This window comes from Balaenoptera acutorostrata, chromosome 4 (assembly GCF_949987535.1).
Source record: "Balaenoptera acutorostrata chromosome 4, mBalAcu1.1, whole genome shotgun sequence".
NCBI classification, from domain to species: domain Eukaryota; kingdom Metazoa; phylum Chordata; class Mammalia; order Artiodactyla; family Balaenopteridae; genus Balaenoptera; species Balaenoptera acutorostrata.
In genome coordinates, this window is record NC_080067.1 from 77,650,230 (window position 1) to 77,677,936 (window position 27,707).

The 27,707-nt window shown below is 33.6% G+C and overlaps 1 protein-coding gene across 5 annotated transcripts in view; it reads right to left on the bottom strand.

The window, feature by feature from the left end:
* The window catches only part of ACAP2 (ArfGAP with coiled-coil, ankyrin repeat and PH domains 2), a 151,901-nt gene that overhangs the window by 14,014 nt on the left and 110,180 nt on the right, over positions 1 to 27,707 (bottom strand). For 2 of the 5 annotated variants that reach the window (XM_057545292.1, XM_057545289.1), the window contains 12 exons: positions 24,059 to 24,171; positions 19,419 to 19,439; positions 16,294 to 16,345; positions 14,919 to 15,019; positions 14,200 to 14,305; positions 7,955 to 8,163; positions 7,241 to 7,310; positions 5,616 to 5,707; positions 3,698 to 3,882; positions 2,452 to 2,544; positions 1,208 to 1,395; positions 675 to 784 (listed from right to left, as the gene is read on the bottom strand). In XM_057545292.1, coding sequence (XP_057401275.1) covers positions 675 to 784; positions 1,208 to 1,395; positions 2,452 to 2,544; positions 3,698 to 3,882; positions 5,616 to 5,707; positions 7,241 to 7,310; positions 7,955 to 8,163; positions 14,200 to 14,305; positions 14,919 to 15,019; positions 16,294 to 16,345; positions 19,419 to 19,439; positions 24,059 to 24,171 — 1,340 coding nt within the window. The remainder of the gene's footprint in view (positions 1 to 674; positions 785 to 1,207; positions 1,396 to 2,451; positions 2,545 to 3,697; positions 3,883 to 5,615; positions 5,708 to 7,240; positions 7,311 to 7,954; positions 8,164 to 14,199; positions 14,306 to 14,918; positions 15,020 to 16,293; positions 16,346 to 19,418; positions 19,440 to 24,058; positions 24,172 to 27,707) is intronic. The other 3 variants (XR_009008126.1, XM_057545290.1, XM_057545291.1) reach the window with 2 other exon arrangements.

Below are 27,707 nucleotides of genomic sequence, written 5' to 3' on the forward strand. Positions count from 1 at the left end.
AGGGAAACAAAACAAACTATGATGAAAATAGAAGATGCTATAAATAAACATTTAAAAAGGACAGTTTCTTGTCTGTCCAGGTAATAAGACTTGGAGATCCTGAGATATTTTACTGAAAAACAATGACCTATGACACAAACTTTATATAAGGCCAATATTTTGACTTTATTTGTACCCTCTAGTAGAAAGCCCATTTTTAAGGCTCTATTATTCTGTGAATCTAAATATTGCTCCAGAAGCCACACATCCATAGCACAAAATAAGAATTAACTACCTTGTGGGAAAACTAAAATTTACAAAGTTACAAAACTCTCCCAAAATGTATGTGCTATGTACATAATGTACGTACATGCATAAAAATACACAAATACAGACTTAAGTTGTCTGATGAAATCACCACAATTTCACCACAGTTTTAAATACTAAAACAGATCTATATAAAGAATTAGTAAAGTTCAAAGTAAGCTTGGCAATTTTCTTATCTGAAAAGTAACCATATCTTTTTTTCTGAATGAAATTTTAAAAAATTTTAAGTTCCAGCATGACAGTATAAGTCAAGGAAAGTATCACTTTACCAGCTCTAGCTAACAATCTTAACCTGAGAAAGAGCAAAACATTATTTCAAAATAATTTTTTCAAATAAAATCTACTTAAATATATAAGCACTAGTTTACCCCGTGTGCCCTAAGACAGTGGCATGGTGCAGTGGTCCCCGCCCTTGCACATCTCTCTGGTTCACATTCGCACCATTCTGAAGGAGAAACTCACATGTCACCAAAGAGCCCTTAGAGGAAAAAAGAAGGTTAACAATGGACAAAAAGCAAACAAACAACAATATATTTCTATTAACAGAGTATTTACTTTACTCTAATAGCCTTTCTATTGTATTTTCCCCAAAAGAGAAAATACCCCCCCGCAAAAAGTGGAGATATGATAAATTATATTATTTTCTTCCCAAGAACTACTTCTAACTGGGATTCAATATGCAGTTTGTGATCTAGCAAAACCCACTACTTTCATTACTAGAATTCCCTCATTAAGAAAAAAAATTGAGCTTACACAAAGTGATATTCAGAAATCACTACTAGCTGCTTCTATTTTCTATCCCATCTCTTAAAGCAAACAATGTTAAAGCTATGCTCAAAATGAATTATGATTTTTTTTTATGCTCTACTACCACCGAAGACCTGAATTTACAAATTCATACCCCTAATACAGCCTGAATAAGTGGTGTTGCTTTGTTTTCCTCAGAATTAGCCCAGTTCACATCTGCGCCACGAGCCAAAGCTTCAGCCATTTTAGGAAGATTTTTTTCATACGAAGCCCTATAAAGCTGGAGTCCTGGATTAAGATGTTTAGAGTCGAGAAACACAGAAGAATCCTGCCTTTCTGCCTCTGAAAAGCAAACACAAATACATCAATAAAAATGAGCTCTTGGCAAGGAGGGAGGGAAAGAATGGGGAGTCATTGCTTCATAGGTACAGAATTTCAGTTTTGTAAGATGAAAAGAGTTCTGTGGATAGATGGTGGTGATGGCAGCACAACAATGTGAATAGATTTAATGCCACTGAACTGTACACTTGAAAATTGTTAAGATGGTAAATTTCACGTTATGTGTATCTTACCACAGCTTTTTGAAAAAGCAAACTCTTACCTGTATCACAGTATGAAAGTTGTGACATAAGAAACCACTAGTTTAACAAAATGAGCTAATGGGAGATTGTTCACAAAGGAATCTTATTTCCTATAGACTAATCACTCTCCACAACCTTCCTCTCTTATAAATACATCGACTAGTACACCAGGCCTTTATGGCCTTGCCAGTATCCAATGGATAGGTAAATTACTCTGTATTAGATTAAAATTAGGCATATGACTATAAGCCTGGACTTAGAGACTCAGAAGAGGCAGTAAGAATCCCTAAAGGACTTCACTACTAGACCAAACCTCACTTTATTCCTAGAATGGTCCTATACTATCATCACAATTTGCAGTACAAGCAGTTCAAATAATTTAAAGAATGCTTACTATCCTGAGTATTCTGCAAGATCATAACCACTGAAATCATAAAGGAGAGAATATAGGAGGAAAGCACAGGTCAGAAGAAAAACCTAACTTGGGGAGGATGTGGGGGATTTGCTCATCTCTTTCTCCTGATAAGAAAAGACGGCCACAAAAAAAGGTAACGGGTAATAAGAAATACCGTTCACGTGGATTAAAAATTATCCTTAGCTACTGACACATATCTTGAGGCTTAGAAAAATGTACAGCTAAGAGAGAACTTCCAAATATGAAAATAGCTGCTTTCTCATTCAGCAGTATTAACTGCCCCTTAGTACCTTCTAAAAGACTAACCACTTCCTTCAGAAACTATTTAATCAAACTTGGCATTTTCCACATGCATTTTTCAGCAAACAATACCAATTAACATTGAATTTCACCAAAACTCACCCGGCTCATATAAACTATTGGCTGACACTGTGGAAGGTAAAGATTCTCTTCCATCATCAGAGCTCTGCTGGATTCCACTGTCATTACTTTTGACTGTTTTAAAGAAAAACCAGCTAGTGATTAAAGTTTGCACCATTAAGAAAAAAAGTCCCACAATCAATGAGGTTTTAAAATGAGCTCTGATACATCAACGTAATCTCAGCCACCACCAGTAGAATAAATTTATGACAATTTTAATCCTTTGGAACACTTCACTTATCAAAATATGAATCAGTCATGAAGCCTGGCAATAAACTTATTTTCAGAGTCACAACATATCTCATTACCCCGTAATGTGTCAGGGGTAGTAAAGAGTTAATTTATCGTATGACTGTAAGTAACATGTAATTCTGAGACAATGGGTAACATCTAGAGAAATGGCCACACTGCACAATGACCACGGGCACAGACTTGGAATGCTCCACAAGAGTAGTACTTACTACTACGTAGTTTTGAAGAAGTATCAAAGTAGGAGAAGAGTGAATCTAGCTCATCAGGACAGAACAGAGACTCCCGCCTGGCCTCGTCGCTATTTACAGCAACCACTGGGGACATGCAAGTTAGCAAAGCACAAAGCAGGCCATAAGAAGGGAAAAGGGCAGGAAAAAACGTTACTGGGAAAAATTTAGGAGGAAAAAACAGGAAGGCTATTAGGTGGTTAATCAGATATTTAGGGCTTTTTGCATGATAGATTTGCAATTCCCATCTCCCCTTCCATTTTAAGCAGTTTTATTCCTTAAGAATATACACATTACGGTTGAACCTTGAACAACACAGGTTTAAACTACGTGGGTCCACCTATACCCAGATTTTTTCAATACTAAATACTACAGTACCACATGATCTGGGATTGGTGGCATCCACGGATGCAGAACCAATGATACAGAGGAACTGCAGAGCAGACGTGGAGGAAACGCATACATGAAGGGCCAACTACAAATTATATGAGAATTTTCAACTGATTGGAGAGTCAGTGCCCCAACCCCCGAGTTGTTCAAGGGTCAAGTGTACCTAGAAATGTGAATTATCAGAACACTACTTAAATTTAACTGTTTGAAAGACAGAGAAATCCAATTTTTCTTCAGGATATACAGAAGGAAACGGTTTTTAGCATTTATAAAATCTACAGCAGCTACTAATTCAGAGATTAAGAAAGTGACTTCAGCTTAAGAAAATATTTATATAGACAACAAGTAAACTGTAATACCTGAACTTTGGGGAGATGCTCTAACTTGTTCACTTGTCCCAAGTTTAGAAATGCTCAGCCTCTTTTCTTCACAACTTTTGGAGGCAATCTTTTTTTCCTGCTCCGGAGGTGATGATGATATAGCATATTTATCCACAAATTTTCTCTCCACATATTTTGCTCTGATATACGCCTCTTTCTCCTGTCTGGTTGGTATACATAAAAATGTCATGATGTTCTGCTTAATCTCTTAGCATGGCTAATACTGAAAAGAAGCCATTACATATTGAATTTTTCAAAGAAAGTCACTAAATGTCATACCAGTTAAAACTGAATTTGCAACATTCTACAGCATGTTTTCCTTCCCAATATTTAATGAACTATGATTTCATGTTTAAATGAAAAACAAACAATAAACTGAAAAATCACAAGTATTAACATGGCACTCTCTTATTGTCTTAATTTCTATGCTCATTCAGTCCTATACATATTCTCTTTTGCTTTTTACAGAATGAAAAACATTACCAAGAAACTATTAAAATTTACAGAAATTAACTTTAATTCCATTTTTACTCTGATAAATAATGTCACATACTGAACTATCACTAGTCATGACCATAATTCTTCGTAAGACAACTACTTCAAAACAACATAGCATTTCTAACTTAAGGGGGACCAAAAAAGGTATCACATTTAAAATTTTTGATTTATGATACAACTATAAAACACCAAGCTTGTTCTATACCTTTTCTTACTTACATCCTTCTAAAATGCCTAGGTCTTTGGCTAAAATAGGATATCTCAAGGTCTGAAATAACTCAAACAGACATGCTTGAGCAAAAAAATAAGAATCTGATTTAAGTGGTATTGGTTTAGAGGGCAATAACTTTTAAGAAGCATTAATTATCATAAAAATATAATCAAACATAGGATTATGGCAAATAAAATTTTAATACCTAATATAAAGAATCATAAAGTCTAAAAATAACATGAACAACAAAACTAATTATCTACCTTGAAGGCGGCCACTTCGTTCAGAGTCTCCATATATAGAATTGGAAGTAAAATTTCAAACACAGCAATTAAGTAAGTACTCTCCCCTACCAGAAGCTACTCTTTTCATCTGTAATTCTTCAATATAATAATGCCATGTATGAAATACATAATTAACAAATATTTGCTGAACGAAGTCAAACAATGTGATACTATTCATTGTAGGTAGTAGAAACTTGATCCTTGGAGACATTAATGAACAGATTAACTCTTTTTAAAGGCCTGCCACTAACAGAACTTTGTCTCCTTTAACTGCTAAGAGTTTTTATATTCCTATGTGGAGGCTTTTTTTTTTTTAATTTATTTATTTTTTATTTATTTATTTTTGGCTACGTTGGGTCTTCATTGCTGTGCGTGGGCTTTCTCTAGTTGTGGCGAGCGGGGGCTACTCTTCAATGCGGTGCGCGGGCTTCTCATTATGGTGGCTTCTCTTGTGGAGCACGGGCTCTAGGCGTGCAGGCTTCAGTAGTTGTGGCATGCAGGCTCAGTAGTTGTGGCTCACAGGCTCTAGAGCGCAGGCTCGGTAGTTGTGGCCCACGGGCTTAGTTGCTCCGCGGCATGTGGGATCTTCCTGGGCCAGGGCTCGAACCCGTGTCCCCTGCATTGGCAAGCGGATTCTTAACCACTGCGCCACCAGGGAAACCCCGGAGCCTTAATTTTTAAGATCCTCTCTCATCTGGAGACTATAATTTATTATCTGACTAGTAAAATATAATTATCTAATTAACAAACCCAAGAGAGACACAGCCACATTTTAACAGAAGCAGTAATGATCTCTTCTGAACAGTCTGTTTCAATAATACATATCAATTAAAGTGAAATAAAATAATAGCTATATTCAAGATGGCGGGGGGGGGGAATGAGGTAACACATTAACACATAGTACCTTTGTCCTGGTTGCGGTTTCTTTATTCCCATTTTTTCCACATCAGCTTCATAAACTCTATTCATAACATCATTCCCCAACTCACACATAAGCTGTTTGGCAGAAAGACAGAAAATAAGCAATAATTTCCTAAAAAACACTGTATAAATCCTTAAGCAAACAGAGCTATTTAGTTCTTTTTGCATGTTCTGCAAATGCTCATTTCACAAAGATGCTTAAAGTTAAAACAAAAGGAGACAAGGACTGAGAGCAATATCACCATTTTGCCATTCTTCACCGGAATACCTCCCCTAGAAGATTACTACTCCTCAAGAAAGCGTTTCTCCTCACCCATCTTCTACCAGATTTCTATCCCTTACTGTGGCTAGCACAAGTCTACACATTCACAACATCTGCTAAGTTAACTGAAAAAAGAAGCCTAAGTCCAGACACGGTAAGGTTTAAACAACTCAGAATTGAAGCAAACTATTTTCTCCTTACACTTTATTTATAAGTATTTCTAAATATTTTTTTAAGTCTCAATATTTTTTAAATGTATCAGACAGTTGTGTTTCAACCAAAGCTTCTAAACTGAATCCACTGAGTTCATATCTACATGCAAAGTTGATGCAGAAATTAGATTGCTAGCCCCCACACCCCACTTTCTTCTCCTTTGAATTCATAACAATTTATGGAATCTATCGAAATAGGGCTCTACCACAGGAGCCAACTTAATCACTTTCATTTAGATGTTTCCACAGTGATTCCAAAAAGAAAACTTTTTTACTTTACTTAATTGACAGGACTATTGGTTTATCTATGGATTGAAATAAAAACACAAGCACATTAAGAACACAATTTTCAGATAGAAATAAATGTAGAATACACTACAACCTTTAAACAAACATATATTTTTTACAGTATGGTAAACTAAATGGTGGGAATTAAAATGGGTATACTATTAACCAGTATAAATTTTGTAAATCTTATTAAAAACCCAGCTGTGATCTAAAATCTTTTATGACATTTTCATAGATACGAATCCTTACACAGGAAAAAGGATGTCTTAGTCTGGTGACTACTACCCCTTAGAAATGTAAATTTGCAAATGTGCTATGCTAAAATATGCAATGATAATGACATGCTATACCAATCCATCACACAGCTCACTACAGCAATCTCTCATATTTTTAACAAAAATTTATATAATTATAAAATATAAAATTAAGGCAAAGAATCTAAGATAATTTGTGAGAAACCATAAAAATGCAGGGGTGCTGGTTTCCTTAAAAAGTGAACTGACATGGAGTTAAGAGTGCTACATAAGCTTAGCAATTTAAAACACCAATAACAAAACACCAGATTTGCCAAAATAACATCAGATATGTTCCAATACAATTTAATTCACTGTTAGCACTGAGAAACTCATACATTTGTAAACCCAGATTCTAAAATCTTGACTTTGGGGAATTCTCTGGCAGTCCAGTGGTTAGGACTCTGCCTTTCCACTGCAGGGGGCACGGGTTCAATCCCTGGTAGGGGAACTAAGATCCTGCACAGTTGTGTGGTGAAAAAATAAATAAATAAATAAAATCTTGACTTTTATGTGAAAACATAAAATATTTTTAAGCAAATATTCATTTTACCTTTAAAAGTTCAGGCTCCCAGGTGTCTAAAGTTAAAGATCGTACTTTTGAAAAATGAACTCCAAGACTCCTAAGTGGGAAAAAAAAAAAGACTGCATTAATATATAAAACTTTCAAATCTCTATTTGCACATTATGCAAGTTATTTTTCTCTCTTAATGTGACACAGTCTCTAATATAGGCCTCAACACATATATAAATAGGGATAGATCTTCTAGTTAATAACGAATGGTGAATCAAAGGCCTCAAAAGTACTTCACAAACCAGAATTTTATCCACTTCATAAAAGATACAAAAACACTGGGCTTCCCTGGTGGCGCAGTGGTTGAGAATCTGCCTGCCAATGCAGGGGACACGGGTTCCAGCCCTGGTCTGGGAAGATCCCACATGCCGCGGAGCAACTGGGCCTGTGAGCCACAATTACTGAGCCTGCGCGTCTGGAGCCTGTGCTCCGCAAGAAGAGAGGCCGCGATAGTGAGAGGCCCGCGCACAGCAATGAAGAGGGGCCCCCACTTGCCACAACTAGAGAAAGCCCTCGCACAGAAACGAAGACCCAACACAGCCATAAATAAATTAAAAAAAAAAAAAAAAGATACAAAAACACACTGGCAGTCAAATTAGGCAAGTGGGAAAGGTCCTCTAACCAATGGGACACAATAATTTACAATGTGTGTTTAACGGAAAGAAGTCTCTCACCCTGGGCAGGCCTACCCACCGGTGAATCCCAGAACACTCGATACACAGGGTGATGCCCAGGTTGATGCTGGCCCACCGTGGGTCTGCCAGACCACAGTCACAACAGCTGGCATTGCCAGGAATACACTGGACTCGCTGCAATGCACTTTCTCCTTTCAATAATTTATCTTTTGACTCATTTCCAGAATCCAGGCTTCCTGTGGATGGAGATGATTTCTTATCCAGCTTCTAAAAGAATTAAGAATTATTAAAAAAAAAAAAGGATTGTAATACTACATTGCACACTACATGCTCCAAACAAATGCTTCTAATCAACAAATTGAAGGCCTATTAGGGGCCTAAGCCAGGCACTGTTTTAAGAACCAGGGATTCAAGGATGAAAAGATATAGTTTCCTCCATCAATTGGCCTTTAGTCTTGTGGGGAGAAACACATTAGTATTGAAAAACAATCCGACACAATGAATGCATGTACAAGATAAAATGGCAAAGAGAAAGGGGAACAGTAAATTAACATACAGGATGAAAGACAGAGAGAGTACACGTGAGACTATTAAGACTCAAGAATAAAATAAATACTATTTTATACCAAGTTTTTCCAAGGTATTCAATGAACTGCAAGCAAGTTGTTTCAATTACTTCAGTGAGTTACTGAAAATGGTATGGCCTTTTACTAATGAGGAGGTCAATTGCATAATTATAATTACGAGTGAATCAACAACAGAATGCACAATGTCTAAAATCTCAGGCAAAACGAGGAGAAAAGCAAAAGGTGGTAGATAAGGAAAAAGCTAATTTTTTAAATGAACAACAAAGTCTATACCAATAACAACCAAATACAAACATGTAGTTTGGGGATCCTAAGAAATTAAAGATATGACCTAAAAAGTCTTCTGGTTTAAAAACATTTCAACTTTAACAAGCCAGTATTTTAGTATAAAATCAACAGACATATAATTTGGCCCTTGTCTTGCCCTTCTTGAAAACTCAATTCAATAGCCGTTAGGTGGGGCTAAGCAAAGAAAGTGTGGGGATACAGTATGCCAGAGATGACTGAGCTGGGTGAGGAGCATACCCTCAAATGAGAGTGACCCTGTGCAGGTTGTTGTTCCCAAGCAGCAGAAGGAGGGTATTTGCATAGGGAGACAGCCCAACAAAGGAAGTGAGAGCCTGAGGATAGAGAGGAACTACGAAGTGGGAGTGCCACCTAGTGAGAGATGTTAGAGCCTGGCAGGTGGGAAATGGCAGCAGAGAAAGGGTATTGGTCACATACAGGGGAACTGATTATGTAACTAAACCTGCTAAAAATAAGTGGGAGCCAGAATTCTCACTGTAGAGAAAGGGCTTATTTATATAAAAAGGGAGAGGGCTTCCCTGGTGGCGCAGTGGTTGAGAATCTGCCTGCCAATGCAAGGGACACGGGTTCGAGCCCTAGTCTGGGAAGATCCCACATGCCGCGGAGCAACTAGGCCCGTGAGCCACAACTACTGAGCCTGCGCGTCTGGAGCCTGCGCGTCTGGAGCCTGTGCTCCGCAACAAGAGAGGCCGCGATAGTGAGAGGCCCGCGCACAGCAATGAAGAGGGGCCCCCACTTGCCACAACTAGAGAAAGCCCTCGCACAGAGATGAAGACCCAACACAGCCAAAAATAAATAAATAAATAAATAAATAAAATTAAAAAAAAAAAAAAAGGGAGAGTTAGAACAAACCCTGTTATATTAAATTAGGACTGGAGATACCAACAGGCGCCCTAATGGTTTCAATACAAATAGATACATAAAATAATACAAATGTAAATGTGTATATGTGTATATACACATGTATATTCCCTTATCTTGGTTTCTACAAACGATTCTCCACCAAAAAGAACTAGGGCAGTTTGGAGAAACTACTGATTTCAAGGCTGGTGCAGAGAAACTACAAGAAGATGAACTCGGAACATCTCATCATGTTAGAAAGTAGAGAACAGCTCAAAGATTGCTGGGAACATGTCAAAAGGATACAGAATCCAGGGCTCCACTGGATTGGCCAAACTTGGGTCAATTTGAGCAACAAAACAAATAATGATAGTAAGAATTATAATACATTGAATAAAATAGAGGCCTATATTGATATAATTAAATTTTAAAATATAAAGCCTGATGAGGAACAGAATATCTACATAGTCTTAAAGTACCCCCCCACACACAAAATACTATTACAAAGATAACATTACAGTAGAGAAGTCTAGCAGACACCACCTTACTCAAGTGATCAAAGTTAACATCACCAATAACGGGACAAATCAAAATCTTGTGCCACCTGAAAGGATGCAGTGAGAAGAACACAGCATCATTTATACAACATTCCTACCAAAGACGCATAACCTTGTGAGTAAACAAACCAACGAGGGACATTCTACAGAAATCTGTAATCTTTAATACAATCAAGGTCAAGAAGGTCAAAGTAACACTGAGGGACTATTCCTAACTGAAGGAAACTGAAGAGTCATGACAACTAAAAGAGACCTGTGCTTCTGAACTGCATCTTTTTGCTGTAAAGAACATTACTGGGACAACTGTTAAAACTTAATGATATTTGAGAATTAAACGGCAGTAATGCATCAATGCTCATTTCTTGATTTTGATGACTGCACTAGGCTTATACAGGAGAAACGTCCTAATTGTGGGAATTACTCACTAAATTAATAATGGGTGATGGGGCATATGTTAGCAGCTTACTCTGAAATAGTTCAGGGGAAAAAATTGTTTGTATTATACTTGGAACTTCTCTATAAATTTGAGATTACTTTAAAATTAAAAAAAAAGAAATATAAACTGCTTTACTAAAACATGTTTGATAATGTGAATTAGCTCATAAGCAATTATCATATAGAGAAAGGATGTCAGCATAATGCAGAAATCATGTTGGTTCAGTCCCAATTTTTCCTTTATTAGCTAATGCTTTTGCACCAAATTAGAGAAGCCGAAAGCAAAGTACACTAACACAGCAGAACTTGGGCTGGCCACCTCAAGGAACACAGGACTGAAAATGACACCCATCTCCCCATTCTTCTTGGCTCATTTTGGCCATGTGCTATGACTTGAAAGTGTTTACTGCACCATTCTCTCTGATCTTTATGTATTTTGCATATGTCACCAAAGCCTCAACCCTTCTATACCCTTCCTTTAAGCTATCCTCACCAATTTTTAAAGTTAAGTCCTATCTGTACACTATACTATAGTGTTCATTTATTAGGAATTTAACTAGGCTAATATTGGGTTGGCCAAAAAGCTCATTCGGTTAGCGAATAAGTTGTTCCATAAAGTTCTTCATGAAAATGAAAAATGTGTCTTTTATCTTTACTTAAAACCAAACAAACTTTTTGGCCAAGCCAATATTTTTACTGAGATTTTAAGGTTCCAAAAATTATTCAAGTTACAAACTTACATGGTTTTTTAGATTGGCCCTATCCCTATTTTTCCTGTAATCCCTACTATTTCTGGTGTATGATTTTGCTAACATAGGTATTTCAGCAACACCACTAGCTCCTTCAACAAGATGATCTGGATACACACCTAAATTTGTTCCCTCTCAAAACTCCGCTAAAAACTAGAGAATTTTTTTAAAGGCAATTACCCAGAGCCCTTAATGGACAAAGTTGTGATAATCTGAATATGAAAAAAGAGTAATTCCCGCAATTAACTGGGACCCACTGTATTTACCAAAAATCCATGAGTGTATAATGATATCCCAAAAAACACATATCTGTCCCCACTTAAGGTAGCTAATAAATCAACCAAATGTGGTAATTAAAAGTAAAAAATTAAGCATTTTATTAAAGTAACTAAAAAGCTCCGTTGATGAAGAAAACCTGTATTTCAGACAGGAATGCAGACGAGAATGACAGAATTAGAAAATCATCATTTTGTAATTCCTAATGAAATTACAAATTCAGTTATAAAACTATTAGATGAATGGTTGATGGAGCATAGATCTTATAGGGTCAAAGTAACACAAAGTAGATTTTGTTACACAAAATAACAAAGTAGACTGGGAACAAGAAAGGAAATGTAACATGACAATGGAGAGATCATATTGTCATCTCCCTAATCCAATGTGTCTGCTTCATGTTCACACAGAAGATTTTAGCATTAACAGTGGCTGGATAACAATATTGTATGTCTCCTGTTGCAGCATGAAGTATACACATCATCTATGTTGCAATCTATGAGAAGGAATTCTATAGGAACAAATAGCCCTACCTTTTCAGAACGTCATTGTTATGAAAAAAAGGAACTGTTCTAGATGGAAAGACAAGGAACATAAGACCAGATGCAATGCCCAGTCATGGAAGAGATCCTACTTTGTAAAACAGGTTGTAAAAGACATTTTTAGGACAACTGAAGACATATGAATATAGACTGGGTTACAGGCGATATTAAGAAATTACTATTAAGTGTGGAATGACATGATATCTCTAATCTACTTTAAAAAACTTAAGCTTTTTTAATTAAAAAAATTAAGACATTTATCCACAAGAATAGGGAGAACAGGAAAGAAAATAAGAGCAACAAAACTTGGGGAGCTGAAGAGTGGCTGGATGAATGGTAACTGAGTAGACCAAGGTAAAATCTAAGGAAATAATAAGAAAAATCTACGAGTCCATCAATTTATATCACATAATATTCAAAGGACTCAAGGATTTATACCAGTTATCTTGAAAGTGGGGATGAAAGTAGGAAGACTGATTGTTTAAGAAGCAGGTAGATCGAAGGTGCCCTCCCCAACACTGCCATTAGTGGACTGCTCTCTACAAAGACACACAAATGACTAGAGGTTTATTCTCTGGGAAAGTAAAATGGAGAGTGACTGGATGGGGTTTACCTAAAAGGTGGAAGGCAGAGGATTAATGTATACACACCGAATGCTGCGATCCCCAGCAATTAGCTCCAAGCCAGCCCCTTATCCCTATGCAGGAGATTGGCGAGTCTTCTCTGGGGAATCTTAGCTGAAAAGACTCCAAAGACCCTAACTCTGGTTGTTCCTCAACAAAATGGTCCACACTTTGCTGAAGCTCACAGTCAACGAAGTCCTAACTGTGTTCTCAGAGCTTCCAAAGAGGTTCGTCCTTAACTTGCAACCATGAGCAGATTACCAGAAAGCCAAGGAAAGCCCCTAATAAAATGGTTCTCAACATTGCCTATACACAGAAGTCATTTAGAAAGCTTTTAAAAATATTGATGCCTGGGTCCCAACTCCATTCAATTGTTCTGGGGTGGGACCTAAGCACTGGGATTTTTTAAAGCTTCTTGTGTTATCATCATGTGCAGTCAAGATTAAGAACCACAACTCTAACACTGCATGTATGCAAAAAGAACAGGTTTATATGTACAAACATTCAGCAAACAAAAAGGAACTCTTGGAAATTAAATATGTGCTAGCAGAACTGAAATATTCAATAGAAGGTTTGGAAGACTAACTGATAAAATCTCCCAGAATGCAGAACAAAAAACACAAAAAATAAGGAAATCATAAGACCAGCCCAGAAATTTCAGAAAAAGAAAACAAAGAAATTGGAGAGGAGGAATACTAAAGACTGGTAAAAAGAAAGACTCCAACAACAACTCTAGAAACAAGAAAAACTGCCATTAAAATTTTTAAGAATAATCATTTCCAACCTAAAAATTCCACACTCAACCAAACTATCAAACAAATGTGAGGATAGAATACAGACATTTTCAGACATGTACAGATTCACAAATGTCCCATTTTCAGGAAGCTAGTAGGAGGAAGTGGTGAGTTCCATTTCTTAAGACTCACTCATGGCCTTGCTCAAAAGTTTGTAAACTCACTGGGTAGCTAAAGCCAGACTACAACCCAAGACTCTATATTCAGCTTATCTTCTCCAGGGAGATTTCCACTAAAAATATGAGCTTTCCTTTTTTGCTTTTCACCCAGTTTTAATTTTAAATACCTTTCACATTCACTGTTTTATTAGAATAATAAAATATTTGGGGAAAAATACTTGCATCAGAATACCTGGGACACATTGAAATACTGGATTAAACATAAATATATATATTAAATGTATATTAAACATATATAAAATGATAAAGAGAAATAAACAAGAGAAATTGAATCTACAATTTAAAAATAAAACCCATTTCAATTACAAAAAAAAATCATCCTCCATAAAAAAGAAAGTTATAATAATCATGCAATGTTGCAACTAAAATTAGAAACTCTGTCAATATATCACTTGGTATTGCAATATTGTTTACTAACCTCCGATTCATCACCCTTCTCTCTATAAGCAGTAGCAATACTGGTCTGAACAGCCTTAATCCATGCCTGGCGCAGCTTTTCAGAATCTGCCTGAAGCATACAACTTCTAAAAAGAAATAACATTGTTTTCTCAGACACTAAATTAAACCAAAAAATAAGAAGGTTTACTTTTTTGTCCACTTTGCTATTTAATAATTTTCTAACAAAAACTAATTTCTGTTGAAAGGTTTTATTTCACCTATCTTTACGACAGGGTATGTTCATAAAGAAATCAAGGAACCAATGAAATAAATTACCTACTGAAAACAAATCACCCATTCCTGTATATTAAAAAAAAACCCAAAAACAAAAAACTTTAAATTTGCCACATAAAATTACATTAATTTTTTCCATTGGGTAGATATATGAAATGATAGTTATCAAAGAAATTTATCTGATATATGACTTCAGTTCATTACCATGACAGTTAATATGTTTTCACACGGCCACATCAATCATCTTTATAGAATTTAAAGAATACGATACTGGGTAGAAGTTGTATAAATATCTGACTTAATACGTGTAATCATTAACTATTAAAATTTATTTTTAGAGCACTTTTTTCCTCTTCAGCTCATATAATCAGAACTGCAACACAAATCTCTCTGTATTCTGGAAAATTCTTTAAGACAAGCTATAGAAACATAAAAGCAACTCTCAAATTCTTTAGAACCACTCACTTTGTTGGAGAGACCACCTCAAAGCAGAATCGTCGTTCTATGTCCTCACAATGTTTCACTGTGCAGAGCCTTAGATCTTCCACCACCACAGTGGGATTATCCTACAATAAGGAAACAAAACTCCCATATTTATCAACCTAGGTTTTAAATACCAACTACCAATAAAAACATACTTAAAAACAGTACTTGAAATAAATGGTCTAATTTTAAAGGTTTATATTTTATCTTATTTTAGATTAATAATAGGAGTTATCAACATAGATATAACTAATAAAGGTAATTCTGCCCTGTTAATAATTTTATCTGCCTCATAAAACTGCTGTATAAGAATTAAATGAAATAGTTTATATAAACTTAGTCCAACACTTGGTAGTTAATTAGCAAGTGCTCAATAAATGTTAGCTTTCTGTTCATTTTCTTCTATTTTCTTTCATATCGATTTCTCTCCTGATCCTTACTCACATATAATAAAAGCTACTTTCCTCCAAAAAAAGAAGCCTTTCATGAGTCAAGTTTAAATAACTGAAAGAAAAATAAGAAGCCTATACGTGCTTCTTAAAATACCTAAGAAAATGAGAAATTTTTAATCATTTTTTAGTACTTAATAAAAAAATAAACTCAAAACCAAGCTTATCAGAGTAGAAATAACCATGGACTAATTAGTTAGAATAAAGAACTTGTATGGAATAAACCTGCTACCATAGAATAGCAAGTAAAATTTCACTTTGTGTCATCTCAAGAGTAAAGTGGATATTTGAAATTTACAGTTGAATACATCATTCATAAAGGCTAACTAGGTAAAAATCAAGTCATCAATTAACTAATAGTTCTTTTTCTCTAATTATCTTTAACATTCTCAAGTCACATATAATCTCATTATGCCTTTCCATTAAATAAAAATACCTCACTCTTAAAATCAGGTTCAGGAAAACAAATATGTAAAAACAACATTAACAAATTTAAAGGTTTCTATTTAAATTAATTCAAGCTTACACTTCAATGTAATTAATAACCTTTCTCCATTACCACTTTTGGCCCTAAGGTGATATTTCTTAAAAGGCACCCCTTCCTTCAGCATCAAAACAGTACTAGGGAATTCCTGTCTCACAGCTGGACAAAGAAACATGTGAAGGAATAAAAGTAATAATCCTGGGACACAGAAAAATCCATCTCAAAGCTAGGAACTAAGAATTCAGGACACAATGTTGACACTTTCCACTTCTGAGTCCTCTTATACATACCCAAACATAAAACTAATAAACAGTAATCTTGCACACATGCATATTTATGGACTTCAATGATTTACCAAAAGGAACAGTTAAAAAACTTAAACTGGAGACTCAATGGGTTTTCACTTAATTAACAAAACACCTACCTTAAACTTTTTCTGGTAAACCAACTGATTATTCTGTATTGAAAACCAGCGTCTAAATAAATACAAAATAGATTACATTTTCACAAACATAATTTATTTCAGTTGTTGTTAGAAAAGAAATATTGGGGAAAGCACTAGAAAATCAGTTTATGGTATTTATGTTTTTAGAAGTGCATTGTTTTGTTTTGCTTTAGATAAACTGATGTTAATGAGATAACTACTGAAAGTAAAAAAACAATTTCAGGCAATTTTAAAACCACAGATTAGGAAAATAAAATTACTATATTTTGATTCATTTTTATGTCAGAAATTTATATCCTAACAAAAGTTGTCATCCTTTATGTCATTACCAAATAATAATTGTTTTAAAATAAAAATTTAGCTTTTTGAGCTTCCTCAAAAATAACTAAATCTTTCCCCCCAAATAATTTGCTTTTGTTATAAAGTAGAAATAAAATTATATTATAAATAAGACTTCATTTGTATACAATAAAAGACTGAAATAAATGGTGCTTTGTTTTCAACCTTTCTGAAGCGAATTCAGCAAGCGTTTGATTTGTTAAGCAAAACAGAAAATTGTATCATCCTTTTAGAACTGACATCACAGGAGATAGTTGCCAATTCACTTGGGCTTACTTTCATGTAAAATACTTTTAAGCAGAATAATCAAAGTTATGACTAAAAATGAGTCACCCAACTATTGTTCTGCTCATTACTATACATTAATTGGCAAACACTTTACTTGCAATCTTCTTTCGAAGAAAAAACTAAGTTACGTATGGCATATTTACTAATTCTAATTTATTAAAACAGTAAAAGGACCTAAAAAGACTTACAAAAAAAAAAAATCACAGCCAAAAGCCATTCATAAAAGGAAGCAAAAATTCTCATCAAGCATGAAAGGTAAAACAATATTTGAGTCATTATTTTAAAATTAGTTTCATGTGAGATGATTTCTATCATAAACATTAGTTATTAATCTATTAGCAGATAGAGATTCTACCTTTTCATTGATACTAATACAAAGCACTAAAAATTGTATTTAGACATATTTAGAATTTCTATTTTAAAAAATTAAGTTAATTCTCCAAAGCTGAGAAAATGATTAGATGCTTTTCTATTTTTAAGCTAGACAGATTGTTAGGTTTTCTTGCTATTTAAAAAGGTATCACCTTTACCATTAAAATAGAGACTGTTAAATAAGCATCTAGATAAAACCAAGTGGGTTGTCTCTAAATGCAAATCATCAAGAGGTGAGCTAGAAAAGGAAGAACTTCTGGGTCTCTTTGCTTTGGAACACATGATTGGTTAGAAACGTTAAAGGAAATACCTCCAAACAAACAAAATGGTGCAGCCCTGCCACATGGGATGACATGCAATGGAAACAATCTCTGATATTGATTAAAGTGTTTTTTAAAAAATCATTTGAAGTAGGGTAAACCATATTAATAAAAATTCTTATATTTTATATATAGTAATCGTGTTATATAATTTGATGAAAAACTACACAGAATTTTATTGCACAATGGAAAAACATCCATGTAAACTTTTCATGCTTCTGAGGTCTTCAAAAAATAAATTTCTTTTGACCTGCTGAATCTTAGAATAATAGCCTCTAAACATAAATAACAAAATACCAGATAAAAACTTACGTTTTTTTTTTGTGAGAGACAATTTCCTCTGATTATTAACTTTATAGATCATTTGTATTTCTGAAACTCAGTTCCCCTACCATCTATCTGCTTCTGGGTAACTTTCTCACATCATCAGTTTTTGTACACACTATAAATTCAAGACACTATAAATTCATCTTAATTTGACATATCCTAAGGAAAAAAACCCCACAATATATCCTAGGTAGAAAAATATTTTAATTACTAAGATCAGTATGTCTTATGATACTATCTCCCCTCCTCTGCCATTAAAAAAAGAAAAAAGAGCTAACTTTACTCATTTACATTGATGAAGACCTTAATCAGGTAAGTAAAATAAAATATAATTTTAAATTGCTCCTGTAGGATAATCCTAGTTATTATTAACAATTTTAATAAAAGGAAAAATGAGACAGTTCATAGTCTATGCAATATGGAAAAATACTTAATATTCCAAGTTCATGCTACCTGCAATTTGAAGATTCTTTAAAAGATAATTAAATAATAAAAAAGACAAATGTTGGAAAGCATTGTGCTGACAACTACACTATATTCTGCAAGATTCACAAACTGACCACAAAGTCAAAATATAAAACAGTTTTTAAAAAGGAAAATTTCTTGGTTTTAAGAAAACTAAGACACCACTTTATATCTATCTCAAACTGAGGTAACTCAACATAATAAAGATTTTAGACCAAAATATTACATTCATAAACAAATATTATTAATTTTTAAATACCAATGACAGCTGTAGGATGACAAAATTTTGGGGGGGAGGGAATACATTAAAAAATAAATCAAGTACCTTTTACAATTTTTGAGCACTAGTTCTGGAACTCAAAATCAAGAACATGGGTAAAAGTCAGACTTCTAAATCTGTAGAAGCTTTATCACTAAAACTATACAGATGATGGATTCATGCACATATTTGGCACATAGGTGCCAAAAAGGTGAACACTTAACAAAATTAAAAGCTTGAACATGTATATGTTCCTTTATCTAAAATTCAATTTAATTTTTCACAAGGAAAAAGACCAAAATGGTAAAACAAACAAAAGCTAGGAACTGATAATGTTTCCTTTAAACATAATTAATAAGGTGATTACCAAAGGGGCTAATTCCTAATTACTGTTTAAAAAATTTAAAAAGCATTTACTAGCTTATTTCCCTTAAAAAATACAGACATATATATATATAAAGGTATTCGTTATTACTCAATCTATATCTTCTTTGGACAATTATATACATATCAAATGTTCTTTTCCAGATTAAAACAAATTGAGGAGATAAGCAATGAAAAGGTATAATTCCATTCCTCAAATAAGATGTTTACATTTTCTTCCCAATTTAAAACATGAGACTTTATATCCATTGCAAGTAATCCAACTGAAATGCAGGTTAATTATGAGCTTTCTCGTGCCAAAGAGGAAACTGGAGTAAGGTAGGGGTGAGGGGAAGGAAGCCATTTGGTACCTGATATGATCGGGCTTTTTCCTGTCATGTGAAAAAATGGGGCAGGATTAAAACATAAGGGAAAGGTGGTAAAAGAATGAAAACGCAAATGTGCAAAATAAGCAAAAGACTAGCATGATATGAAAATAAAGCAAGAATTAAAGGAACCAGCTTAAGCTCATAAACTAACAAAAGAGTCAAAAGTATCTGTTGCATTTTGCTCACATATTATACATACATGCATTTATACAGTTAATTCCAACTCTTAGGGATCTGAAATGCTAATATTTCAGAAATATTCAAAATTTTCTTCAAAGTATTATGGTATAGAAGGTTCTGGTAGGACTTAGCACACTCTGCTATTATTTTCTGCCTCTATGGTCATGGCTATAAAATATAAAGAGTACCTTTCCTCATCTTAAAAATTTAAATGAAATAATCACTACAGTTATATATATATATAAACCTGAAACAAATGAGAACTTTCCATAAGGAAAAGTTCCTCCCATCTGCTCATCCTCTTTTCGTCAAATGATAGTGGAGACTCTAAGGCCACACATAAGTAGAGTTTATCTTTAATCTATACACTTCTTGTCTGTATCTGTACTAGATTAAGATACTATATAATACATTTTATGCTTTTAGCTATATTTTCTAGTTCAACAAAGACTGAGCACAGCATGTAATTATTCAACTTTATTCGTTTTAACACCTCACTACTAAATAATGTTAATATTTAATTATTTTCCTTGTTCCTTCATCTTTTCTAAATTTATCATTAAAAGCAAAAGAGATATACAGGTATTAGTAATCCATCTAGCACTGACTTGAGCTTGAAGTAAAGCTGCCACACTGAGAAGATGGCCTGGTATGGAAAGACTATTTTGTAGATATCACATCATCAAAAAATGTATATTATAGACATATAAAAATCTTAAGAGACACCACAAACCAGAAATCTGAAACCAACCAGAAACAAGCTCAACAATTCACATAAGACATAAAACGTTTCACTCCTTACGCTATTTCAATCATATCACACAAAATACCATCTCTTTGGTTAAATTTTAGATTATAGAATGATGCTTTCAAGATATACTTAGATTTTATGAAACACAGGGTCAGGTTTTAAAACTACCTGGGAATTTCTAGTCAAATTCACATTTCCCTCAGGAAGATCTTTTTAAAAAGTTCATTTTGAAAATACTGTATGCTTCTACTCCATAAAACTATAGACAATGGCAAATTTGTCATCATATGATTGGCACCTTATGGTAACTACAAGAAAGTATGTTTCCTAAAACTAATCCACAATTAAAAAAAAAAAAAACTTAAACAGTGGGCAGAAAAATAATCTGTACATTTGAACAGTTGAATTCCTGGATTTTTAAAGTTAAGGCACAAATATCACAAATACACAGTCTTTTATTCAGAGGCTCGTAGAATATATTAAATCAAGCTAGATAGAGAACTAACTAGAGAAGTAGGGCAGAATCTGGAAGTCATATACAAGTAAAGGGAAATTATTTGCACGTACTTCCTAAGATTAGATTTTTGCTAACCTCATATAAAAAAATTTAGATACATTCCAAATTTTTAAAATTGAAAAGCAGAAGAGAATTCTAAATAACATTTAATAGATAACTCTTTCTTTCTTCTCCCTTTTATAGTTACTGACCTATAACCTAGAAAACACTTAAGACTTTTGTTGCAAGGTTTTGACTTTTGTTTTTGTTTTTGAAAAGAGATTTGTATAATGTTTATATGCTATATTCCTTAGAAGTCTCCCTTTAACTACTATTGCCATCAAAATATTCTTTAAAGGCATATGAAAATGAAATTAATTTTCTATCCATAATTTATTCCTAATAATACAAACAGATTAGAAAGGTTTTTAAAAACATTTTTAAGCTATTTTTTTGTTGTTGTTATTTAAGTTGTATTTTGTCTTAAATACAGATTGTTTGGAATTTCCATAGCAAGTTTTTTATTTATTTCTTTTTTTGACATTTCCTTTATGTTTTATTTTTTTTGGCCTAGTGGCATGTGGTATCTTAGTTCCCCGACCAGGGATCGAACCTGCCCGCCCCTGCACTGGAAGCGCGGAGTCTTAATTCTGGGTTGATCCACTGTCTTCTGACCTTGGCTGTCTCTTGACTATCTGCCATAGCAAGTTTTTTTTTTTTTTTTTTTTTTTAAAACACTGAGTTTTAGGGTGGTTTCTTTTCTTTTCTTTTTTTTAAAGATTGATTGATTGATTGATTGATTGATTGCTATGTTGGGTCTTCGTTTCTGTACTAGGGTTTTCTCTAGTTGCGGCAAGCGGGGGCCACTCTTCATCGCGGTGCGCGGGCCTCTCACTATCGCGGCGTCTCTTGTTGCGGAGCACAGGCTCCAGACACGCAGGCTCAGTAGTTGTGGCTCACGGGCCCAGTCGCTCCGCGGCATGTGGGATCGTCCCAGATCAGGGCTCGAACCCGTGTCCCCTGCATTAGCAGGCAGATTCTCAACCACTGCGCCACCAGGGAAGCCCCATAGCAAGTTTTTTAAAAAGCCAGGTTTTGAGCCTCAATTTTGTCACAAACCAGCTGTGTGACCCTGAATGAGCAACCATCTCCCTGCACTTCCATTTCTTTACTAAAAATTAGGCTGTTAACTACAATCTATGATTCTAATCAATAACTGTCATCCTATCACACAGAAATGGCATCTCCTTTAAAAAATGGCCTCATTTCCAAAGTTACTGTCTTCCTTACTTGGCAAATGATAGGTATCATATCTACAATTAAGAATTTAATAGTTATTCCCTACTTGATTTTAGTTATGTTTTAATGTCTATGCCAATTAATAAAATTCATGAAACATATAATAAAAAACCAAAAGGTCCATGCTTAAGTCAGTTAATGTTCTTCCGTTGTCCTAAATGGGAATGCGATTTTCCACTAACACTTACTGTGCTTCATTTTGAAGTCTGAGAGCATTTCTGATTGGAGTAGTCCATGGAAGTTCATTTCATTTCTTCTTAACATAATGGTACAGTTTCTATGGATTTACTGTATTTTCACTGTGTTAAACTTTAAGAAGGTTGTTTTGAAATCTGAAGGTTAAAATTCAATTCTAACATTACCTCATGAAACCATACTAGTTGAAAAACCTTTATTATAAAAATTTGACAACCACACAATTTTAATTTCCTACTCTGGCTATGGAAATTTGCCAGGAAAGGCTTAAAAGATTATTGGCTTAATACAGAATTTTAATTTTTCATTTTTACTTTATAATAGTTAAAACATTATTTCTTAACCAGACCATCTAGTTGATCCATCTATATTCATGTATTATTTTTAAAGTTCTACATAACTCAAAGAGACTTAATATCAAATATAATCATTATTCTTTCCAGTTTATATTCACTCTCAAGTAAAGAAAAATTATTTCAAATACAACACACCATGTACCAAATATCTGACAATATCGAATGCTATGGAAGTACTCAATGTATCACTGACATTTGAAAATATCAATAAATGTTTTTTCTATAACCTCATCACCAAGGACTCAAAATTAGTGCACAAGGAATCCATTTCAATGTATTGAATATCCAAGCATAATCGTTTCCAGTTAAATTAACAAAAATGTATACTAAATTAAACTTACCAAGAAAATTCTATTTATTTTGCTAATGTCCATTTTTTTAAAAAGAAAACAATCTATCATTAAGTGAATTCATATCTGTTCAAGCAGCAAATAAAATATACACATTCAACCAATAATATAATAGTATATCAATTAACCAGAACCCAATACTATTTTCAATTATTACAAAACTGTTCTAACTACTCTTTTTTCTTTTTGTGAGAGGCATCCTTGAATAAAAGACTAATCACTGCTATTCAAAAGAATGATCCTGAGACAATCCAATCTTTTTTTTGTTTTTGCTTTAATGTCTGAAATTATTCCACTTTATTAATACATGAGAAAATATAATAAAATATTTTACACATTCATTCAAAAGACATTTACTGGATCAATATATACAAAAATCAGTTTAGAAAAAAAAATTTTAAGTTTTCAGTAGGCATCAAGTTTAGAAAAAAGGAGCACCAGCTGCCATACACACTTCACACATAAAAACAATTCCATATCCTAAAACTCCTGATTAAAGTTATTGCAAAGATCCAAAGATCAGGATCACCTCACTTAAAGATTCACAAGCCAAAATTAAGTAAAAATGTACATAAACAGCATATAGGGGAGGAATCCAAAGGGGGAAAAAAAAAGCTCACTTGTCATATTCATCCATTATATTCAAAATATAATTTGCAATCAGATCTATTTGGTAACAAATACGGGAGGAAGCTCACATTTAAAAATTTATTCACTGTAATGATCAGTCACTACAGACCAAGCAGTATAAAAAGTATCCTTGCTTCCTGGTTTAAACTTCGCTTAAATTTTAAAATTTAGAATTACTACTGTTACTTTTCACTTGCTTAAGGCCCCTTTCCTAGAAGGGCATCTTATCTTCAATGGACTGGGTTCAGGAAAGTTACTAGGGACTGTGAATTTAGAGAATTATGAAGGAAAGAGTTGCCAAACCACAGGGAAAGTCAGAAAACTGAGAATATGGAAAGAGCAAGACTAGATTTGAAATATATTACCTGTTCCAAGTTTTGAAGGCATTGCTGGCTCGTTTGAACAGATAACCTTCCATAACAATGCCATTTGCAGCATCTACATTATATTCTAGCTTAGAATCATCACTGGAGAAATCCTAGACAAAATAACACATTAAAAAGTTCATATGATTTTTACTGATTTCCCTAGACAACAAATCTATCCTAGAGAAACAGCTCAAACAGTAAAAAGCTTTGTATTAAGATAGTTATATCAACAATATTCATAAGAAAGCGGGGTAGACCTAAATGTTCAAAAATAGAAGAATGCTTCAACATATTGATGTATTTCAATCCAGTAGACTATTATGCAATAACATAGATGAGTATACAGAATATACATTAAAAGAGAAAAAAACAATATAAATTTTATAAATTATACAGCTTGGGTAAATAAATTGTATATACACTGTGATTAAAAGCACAATATGTATACAAATAGACAAAGGGAACAACTCGATATTCTATAGGTGTTATGTTTAAAATGTTTTCATTTAATCCCAATATTTTATGGTGATGTGTCTGCTAACAATTTTTTTTAAAGGAATATGGGTATATTTAATTGGGATTATTTAAATCTACCACTATTTTCTAAATATATTACTATTATGGTAGTTTTTAAAATCTGGTAGAAACAATAACTCCACTGTTCGGGGGTTCCGAAAAAGGATTAAAATAAAATTTATTTTTGCAAAGGAGAAGCACCACAGTGTGAAGTGAGCATTCCGAGCTCACTTTTTTATGAGGACTACAGAACCACGCATAGTCATTTTCTGTCATTCTAATCATTCTAGTTTTCACTTGAATGCAATTCAAACTTTCAATTTTCCTCCAAGGATTCATGAAGTTTTGAAATCAGAATTCCCATATTTAAAATATTTCCTGGTGAATTTCCAAAGTAATTTCAACAAAACTGCAAGATTGCTGTGATCCCCAAATTGAAAACTCTAAAAATCAGTCTTGAAACTTTCAAAATTATTTCTGGACCAATAATCAAAATTAGAATGCTATCCTATTAGAGAGTAGTAGACTTTCTGTCTTGAGAAAGATTTTGGTAGAGGCTGGATGACCACCTGCCAGAACGCTGGGATGCGGGGGTCCTGCACTGGAGGGGAAACAGAGTGAGAATCACCTAAGGGCTTTCCAAATCTAAGAGTCTATGACTATGGAAAGGGGAAACAGACTAACTTCAGAATTAAAAACAAACACTGCTGACATCTCTCAAAATTTAATCATAAAGACATAATAATCCAAAAATCAAATGAAATAACCTGTAAATAAATTGCTACATTTCTTCCTGCTTTTACTTTGGGGGAAAAAATCAGGGAAATTTTAATTCCTTCATTTGAAATTTATTTGAAGCTATAATTTATTTAATTATGCAAACAGAATTAAGTCAGCAACACATATAATTGAGTTTGGCAACATTTTAAAAATTTCATTTGTAACATCGGCATCTTTTTTTAATAATCCTGAAGCCACTTAAAACATAAAAAAGACTTCTTTCAAAGTGCAATGCATTATAAGTATTTTTTTCTAATTTCAACTATTTTTCTTGAGATTAATTAAGTCTTCAGTATAATTCCTATTAACGTCAATTAATATTTTATAGTACTTAAAATGTGATAGATATGATTTTATAATGAAAGCAACCAATAATGTTGAATAAAATATGTAATATTAGAACTTAAATACACTGATGAGCTGACAAATTAGGAAGGAATACTCAAAGGCAAAAGAATAAGTGAAAATTGGAAGCCACAGGGGTAAGCAGAGCAAGGAAGCCAAGTATCCTCTTAAGGGCGTTTGTCTCATCAGGAGAACTTGAAGCTCTGGTGTGGGGCCCAAGGAAGAGAAGGCAAGACCAAGGCTGGCCAATGAGGGGACTCTAAGAGAAGCTTTCTCTTTTGAAATTACAAGAAAGACAAGAAGGACCACTATTATCTCTTTGATTTAAGCTTATTTTAAAAGTCCTAGCGAGCAAGATAAACAAAAAGTAAAGGAAACAATTATTTGCAGATGATGTGACTTTGTACACATAACATCCAAAAGAATCCAGAGATAAATCAGTATTAAAGAGAGCTTAAAAAGACTGCTGGTTACAAAATCAATACATAAAAATCAAATTTTATTCTAATATATAACAAAAGTAAACAGTGAGAAAAGAAATTTTTACAAGATAATATTTACAATAACATTTGCTATACAATTTAACAAAAGATGTACAAGAAAATTATCAAACTTTATGAAGGACATTAAAGAAAACTTAAATAAATGGAGAAATATTTCAAGCTCATGGACTAGAAGACATTTAAAATAAAGATATCAATTCTTCCCCAAACTGATTCACAGATCCAATGCAATCCCAATCAAAATCCCAAAAGCTATTTTTATGTAACCTAAAAAGCCACTCCTGAAATTTATATGGAAATACAGAACTTTGGCAATTGACTTTTGAAGAAGACAAGGTAGGACGCTTTGCTTTGTCAGATATCAAGATATGCTATAAAGCTAAAATAATTAAGATAGCATAGTATTGGCATAATTAAGACAAAAAGACCAACAAAACAGAATAGAGTCCGAAATAGACCTCACATGTATGGAAATGTGATGTATAACAGAGTATACAACACTGAGTAGTATGGAGAAACAAACTTTTTAATAACTGAATCTAGATCATTTAGCTACCAATGTGAAAATAAAAGGAAACTGGATCTCTACCTCATACTATATACAAAAAACCAATTACAGATTGATTAAAGATCTAGATATATTGATAAAAGACAAATCTATAAACATTTAGAAGATTAGGCAAATCTATAAACACTTAGGAGATATACCGTTGTGATCCTCGGTTGGGAAGGACACAAAAAGTACCACACAGAAAAGACATTTTAAAAACTATGTGAAAATTTAAAACGTATATACCCCAAAGGGGGGCTAATACCTAGAATATTTGAAGATATGGTCAACAGTTAGCTAGGCAACCTGATGGAAAAATGGGAGAAAGACTAACAGACATTTAACAAGGAGGCTATCCAAATGACCAACAGACTTAGGAGAAGGTCATTAGTGACTAAAGCATAAATTAAAACCACAACAAGATGTCAATATCTACCACTAAAATAGGCAAAAAATTTAAAACTTTCACAATACAACAAGGTGGCAAGCAGCAATGGGAACTCTCACACAGTGCTGCTTACCAGGAGTGGTATAACATTTTGAAAAATAATTTAGCATTATCTACTAACACTGAACATATATACACACCCTCTGACCCAGTTTTATTCCTAGGTATAAATCCATCAGAAATGTGTGCATATATCCAAAAGGCATGTACATGAATATTCATAGCATCGTTTCTTCAACTGATCAATTTCAATTCTTGAAAAAATCTAAATAATTACATTAGACATACTTTTCCTTAATTTTTAGTTTGACTGGATCTTGTTCTTTTCCTTTTTTTTTTTTTTTACCTGTAATGCAGCCTTGTGTCAGCATTTAAGGGCAAAAAAAAAAGGTAAGTATTCATAATGAACAAAAACAGCATTATTCCCTTTAAGGAAAACAATAACTGACAATTATTTAAAATCAAATAAATTTATCAGATTTAATAATCTACTACTCTTGGACA